This window comes from Stegodyphus dumicola, chromosome 1 (genome assembly GCF_044657685.1).
Source record: "Stegodyphus dumicola isolate Sdum_Otavi_A_Nest chromosome 1, ASM4465768v1".
NCBI classification, from domain to species: Eukaryota; Metazoa; Arthropoda; class Arachnida; order Araneae; family Eresidae; genus Stegodyphus; species Stegodyphus dumicola.
The window spans coordinates 91707311-91714035 of NC_140768.1; the positions used below are offsets into that span (position 1 = coordinate 91707311).

The 6725-nt window shown below is 38.0% G+C and overlaps 1 protein-coding gene across 1 annotated transcript; it reads right to left on the minus strand.

The window, feature by feature from the left end:
* Positions 1-1060: 1060 nt before the first annotated feature.
* On the minus strand, positions 1061-2347 carry LOC118191449 (uncharacterized protein F54H12.2-like). Its single transcript, XM_035362251.2, has one exon. The coding sequence runs from the start codon at positions 2345-2347 to the stop codon at positions 1061-1063; it is 1287 nt and encodes a 428-aa protein (XP_035218142.2).
* Positions 2348-6725: the final 4378 nt, after the last annotated feature.

Below are 6725 nucleotides of genomic sequence, written 5' to 3' on the forward strand. Positions count from 1 at the left end.
CATTTTGAATGTATAAGTAGCAATATCCATATTGTTGTTGTGGTTGATGGTCAGCTTTATGAATATGCTTGACCATTTCGGCATTCTTCAAAATTTTCAGGTAATGACGATTTCCTTTCCCGCTAGTGTTTTCATCGTAAAGAGCATTACGAATGCAGTCGCTTAGGTTTTTAAAGAAAAAATGATTAATTTTTTCAACGTGTACTTCTTCAACAGGACTGTTTTCGGAGTTTCCAGTGTGCAAATAGCCGTAACGTTCCATCGTCGACTTCTGAAGCGTTAGTGATGTTTTGCAGGAATAACACGCATATTTATCAAAGACACACAATTTTGTTTCTTGGCATGAAAAGCATGACAACAGCGGCGACGTTTGAATTTTTTTTTTAAAAATTCCCTAATAAAAATTTCATTTTTTTTCTTATCTTTCGTGCAGAGGTCCTTCAAAGAGTACCCTCTTACCATACAAAATAAAAAATAAAGAGCAAATTTTCCGCAGGATGTACTGGTATCATCTTGAAAGCATATTTTATTATAAAATGTTTTGTTAGCGTTGGTCATTAAAAAGTTTAAAATATTTTTGTTAGATGGAGCAAGACCATAACTGTCGAAGTAATATGCCGTGCTGTTTTTCTTAAAATATATCGAAATCCAGTGGCTCCCAGGTAAAGTATGCGGATCCGAATTCACTATAAATGAGGAGTAATGTCTCTTTCGTAAGGGTATGAAATCGGAAGGATATACACCTCCAAATGTATTTTTGATTCGACTGTCGCCACAGGCATATTGACACAGAGTTAAAGTATCCATTACCGCCTTTGTTCGAAATGAATATTTCTGTATATGCTTTTAAACACTTCTTCGTACACTTGATGTTTCTTTGATGGGAAAATTTCAATAATTTTTTCGGCAAAAGCGAGAAAGAATGCAATGCGCAGGTTCGCTATTTTATTGGAAAACATCATATCGCCTATACTTCGAATTACCTCCTCGCCTGCACCCGCCTCCTTAGCTAGTTCGATAATTTCATTTCCGTATATTTGCAAAACTTCGTCCATGATTTTTAATAATCTGTCGTGACTCCGCGTGACTTGTCTATTTCAATTATGTTCCTGTATTCAGCATAGACTATCAGGGTAACTGTTTCTGGCAAGGCCGCTGCAAATTTGATATCAATGGCTATGTTTCCGCTCTTATTTATGCTTACGTGGCTTTCATTAGATGCCATATCTGGAGTCAAATCAACGGCATATAATGTATACCCATCTTTGTATTCATCAAAGGAGATATTAATGTTGGGGCTTGAATGATATCGATTTAAATCTGTAAAGATGCTTAAATAACTTCGCCCATAAAATGTTTTTTCGAAATTGGGTTGATAGGGTGTGGAAGGTATCATCTTTCCCCCATTTAATATGCATAGGTAGTTTAGGTTATAGTGATGAAATTTAAAAGGATTTCTGTTGATGCTTCCATTATAGGCGGCGTTAGATACAAAACCTAGAATGAGACGTGTGGGTAGCTGACCAATAAAAGCGTTTGCTATAGTTGTCGATTGCAAACCGCTCGATATTGCAAAACTTTTTATGTCAATCCTACGAATGGGCATCTTAATAACTCCTTTTTCTAAAGCCTTTTCGTGTGCTATTAGGATGGAGGGAGCCACGCTGACTTTTCTCACGTATAGTTTTGCTAGCTGAATTCTAATTTTATAATTGTCGTTTGCCGACATCAAAGTGAAAACATCTTTATGCCTTTCCAGTTTAATGCGTACATTAACCCCGTTGACTAACAATTTCGGTTGAGTGGCCAAATCGAAGTGCAATGGTCCCACGAGGTCGAGGCTTTGGCTAAGCTTGCAACGATTTGCACGCGTTGTATAACCTTCGTTTTCGTCTCCCACAACATCATGCTTAGATGCAGTATCTTTTGCAAATAAGCCAGCACTCAGTAGATTATCTTGACCTGATTTGGAATAGAACAACAAACTTTCCAAAAGGGCTCTATAAGAATAATTCACTTGTGACGAAACCTGTTTATCATTTAAAAATATTGAACAGTCGGAAAACAAAGTGTTTAAAATATAATTAACAGGTGCCACCCCGTCGGCGTCGGTGAGATTGGTATCGTTTTTTTTCGTTATTTTAAGTCGTGTGTGTAGTATTGTATGCGCCAAATCCAAATAGTGTTCACCATTACCGCTAATGTAAAATTCTATGGGCGTCTTATCAGACAATGAAGATACGGGGTGGATTTCCACGAAGGAAGAGGAATCGATGCCCAGTTGTACGGCGACACCATTAAAGAGATCCAATTCGCTCTTAAGGCATATAATCCCCTGAGTTTCCATTACTATTAATCTTTATGTAAAAATATCTGCTTTTGTCTTACAACGCTTGCTCTTTGATTGACGATTTTTCCTCTTGCGCTTTCTTTTTATACCTCCTCCCCTCTGTAATTTTTCAAAAATATCACTTTTTATTTTATTAGAGGTCTCACGTAACCTGCTCCGAGCAGAGTCCTTAAATGACGATCCCGCTGCAACATCTGACAAGACGTTCTTTCCTGTTTGCATCAACTGTTTGCCCAAATAACGACCGGCTCTAAGTGCCAACGGCGTAATGTATCGGCGCAAATTTCCAAAAAACCCATAACCTCGTTGGTGAGGTATACCTTGAAAGTAAACACCACCGCCACCACCAACTTGAGCACAATAATAGGATTCGCACTCTTTATGATTTAAGTGCATTTCTCTAAGGATGTTTTAAGAAAGTGAGAGGAAAGCTTGAAAAATCTTCAATTTATATAGTTTTCTTACGGCGAAAAGACAGGACTACAAATGTTTTTCCTCCCGTAAAGGTAACTCTTTTCCCGCTACTCGTTCTCAGTTCTATTTCTATCGTTTCCACATAGTGCTTTCGCAAAGGAAAATATATAGTTTTTTCATAATGCTTCACAATTTGATCATTTTTTTCATTCACGCAGGGAATAACCCTTAGCAGCGGAACATGCACATCTCCAACGTGATGTGATTCGATTAAATCGCTGTACACAAAAATTTCTGTAATGCCCCCGTCCAGTTCTAAAGGATAGTCGCTTATATATTTTCCGCTCTTGAAATGGGTGTCGACGAATCCCAGCATGTCTGCCAGCCCTTTCCCAAATGCCAGCTCCGATTCTGGAGGAACTTCTAAAAACAATTTTGAATTCGCTAATTGTCTTAAATGTACGTGTTGAAATTCGCGAAATAAAGTTTCCGGTGATTTATATACGCCTGCGCTGACATGCAAATGTAAAGTTTCTTTTTCAGTCATAGTTACTTCGGGATATCCTTTAATTATAAGTTCCACAGCTTCCCCCCTCCTCCACAGTTAGGGGCAAAAGCACAGGAAACTTTCGCGTTTGCGAAATTATAAGGTTTTCGCGGACGCCGAGTATCCTTAAAAGGGAGGATGCTCTTTCTTGAGTAATATGTTTTCTGACACCTTTATTTCTAGTTGGGACTTCGTCTGATCGTAGGTGAAAGTGACAAAATTTTCCAATTTAAGATCTTGGATATTTTTTGCTACGTCGCCAAAGAGACCCCTAGATACATCTGCTTTTATTAAGGTTAACGGAATCAAATGCAGTTTCGTGCTAGAAGGGCTCCTATTTATGATTGAAAATAACTGATCTTTGTTTTCAGCTATTGATCTGAATCTCATCACTTGAGATTTTTTAATAATAGTATCTTCATCTGGTAAGTAAAACATCTGTAACATTTTAGGAGCTTTTCTTTTAGAAATGTGTACTTCGAAACCATTTGCAAGAACCCAGCGAATACTCCTCCCTTCATGTTCTAGAACGAATTTCACAGCGTCCTCTCTACCGAGAATGGTACTAATTTTATCATTCAGTTTTGATAAAAATTCCTCTAGAGAAACATCTGCGTTTACCGAAACTAAAACGCCATAATTAAATGATAAAGTATGGCGTGAAAATTTAATAGGAATGCTTTTCTCCACATTCCTAGTTATTACATAGTCATTATTATACTCTCCCACATTATACCAATTTCGTGGAATAAAAATTTCAGTTAGACCTACTTCCCGAGAATCGTTCAATAACAGAGGAGAGGCGAGTTTTGTTCGATAAGATGATTGATTGTTTTGAGGGAAATACTGCATGCTCGCATTGCTGGGTAGAGTAACGTAGAATTCGTCTGTCATTTCATCCATGACGCTTTCACCCACGAATTAAACCGTCGATCAAAGCCTTTCCACTTGACGAAATATTCTTTCTTAGCACTGACACCTCTCGTTTGCAGAATTTTTTCCACTCTCCAGAAATCGTGAGAACTCTTTAATACTTTTTGTATCTCTTGTTCGTAAAACCTTCCTTTCAGAACTGTTCCTTTTAAATCTTTAAGCAGATATGTCGGAGGACTCGAAGGATATCTCTTATATATGACAAAAACCTCATCCGTCCAACTGGGCAAATAACCTTTGCGAAATGCTCGCCTTGTTTTAGAAATCCTCACCTGGTCGTTTACCTCAAATTTGTATCTCGGTTTTATGCTATAGCCATACAGTTTTTCAAAAATTTCACTTTCTAGTTCCGGCTTCACGTCGGCAGGTGCATAACCAGTACTACGATGAATACTCAAATTATAGCTTTTCAAAACTGATTTCAAGACATGCACATACCTGTAGGAATTGGTGTAAGTAAATATTCGATAGAGTTTAGATTTTAGCGTTCGATTAAATCGCTCTACAACACTCGCCTTGTATTCGCTGTTACAGGCATAATGATGTATTCCATGTCTTCTAAAATAGTCACGAACATTTTTATTAAAATATTCTTTTCCCTCATCTGTTTGTAAATTCACCACAAAATTTGTCTCCTTAAATAGCTTCTTAAACCCTTCGAGTACAGAATCTGCACTCTTCGATTTTAAAGGAATGGCATACCCGCGTTTAGAAAACACATCAATTGCTGTTAATAAACATTTTACACCATCGTTATATTTAGAGAGCTTAGACAAATCAATCAAATCGCATTGCATTAATTCTCCAATGCCGAAAGACAACACCTTCCGTCGTTTGAAATTAAAGCGAACTGGTTTATGTAACCTATAAGCATCCTGTTTCATTAACCATCGACGCGTCGTTTTCAACGGAAGTTGTGCGGCACGAGCCAATCTTACCACTCCGCCATACGAAGCGGGGTTTTCTACATCGTAATAGATATTTTCTAAAATTGCGTCGGCATCGTTTAAAGCTCCTCCCATTCCTCTTTATAAGGTGCTTGACTTTGGGATCTCTCTCTTCTTTCCTGCTGTACTTTATATCTCTGCTGTTTTCTTTTTGTTTGATGATCGAAGTCTTTCACATTTGATGGGGGCCATCGAAAGACATTTTCCTCGCCGCTCGAGGATTTATTTTCCGTGAGGGGGTAGTGCGATGAGGTATCTCTCATGCGAGACAACACATTCTGATTCCCTATCCATGAGCGCGGTATATTAATTTCTTCGATAGCCTTTAGAAATACATCGAAATGCCTTGGCTCTTGAGCATTTTTTATATTTCTCATTAGGTAATTAAAGAAATCCACCATACTGGATCCCTGAATCGTTTTACCGTCAAGAATCATTTCTCCGCGATCGTTCCATGAATAAAGCCTCGATTTTAATTTTTCGGCGACCAGAGGCACCAATCTAGAAAATTTCCGGGGTGTTGATAGAATAATATCCCTAATAACAGGATCTTCCACTTGCTGGAATCCCTTCTCTTCTTTAGTTTCTTTCGCTTCATTCGCAAGGCTCACACGTATAGGTTCTGGTGGTGCGTGCACTGTTCTGTGATACCGCGTGATTAGTCGCCCCAACAACTTTGCTTTCATGTCGTCGGGTAATTTTGCTCTTTCTAATAACGTGTCTATGTCATCTTCCAATCTCAATTCTGGCTTCTGAAGATGATAAGACGATACCAATTCTTCGGGTATGAGAGCCACTCTTTTGGCCATTGTAGCCCAAAATTGGGATTAAGATTTTTTTTTACAGTCGTTTGCTAATAACTGGTCCTAAAATACCACCCAAGGCAGATATTATTGCCGGAGCAATCAATGGTAAAAAGCCTCCCGATTGGTTGACTAAATTTTTTTTTTCTTTTGTATGCTTTCGTGTTTTTTAGATAGCAACCTTAAGAGATTCTTATATTTTTTCAGCTTACGTACATTAACGGGGATATTTCCATTCAAAATATTTAAACAAATTTCGCAGAGAGATAAAATTTGATCCTTATTTGCAGTCTGTAACAAAGCACGTTTCTGCGATGGGTGGGAATGAGCTAATATTCGCAAGAAATGATACTGCTTTTTCAAATTCTTCTTCGTCATTTTGGACGAAATAACCACAGTATTCCGTCTTTATCTGGAAACAGATTTTCGCGCATCCGATACTCCTCCGATGTTTGAGGGTGTAAGTCAATAACTAAATAACCAAAGGGTTTCGTTGTTGCTTTTATATAAGCATCCGTCAAAAAATGCCAGTTCTGAGGATATAACTGTCGTCCTAAGCAACTAACTTGGGAGACATCTCTTGCATTTTTAAACAAAATGATATAATGCGCATTAAGACTAATGTCGCGCATAACTTTTAAACGAGGGAATAAGTTTTGTAATATCACTATAACGCTGACTTCACAATGGTGTGAGGCGGCAGTAAAAAGATCGGCAATTTTCTCATTTAG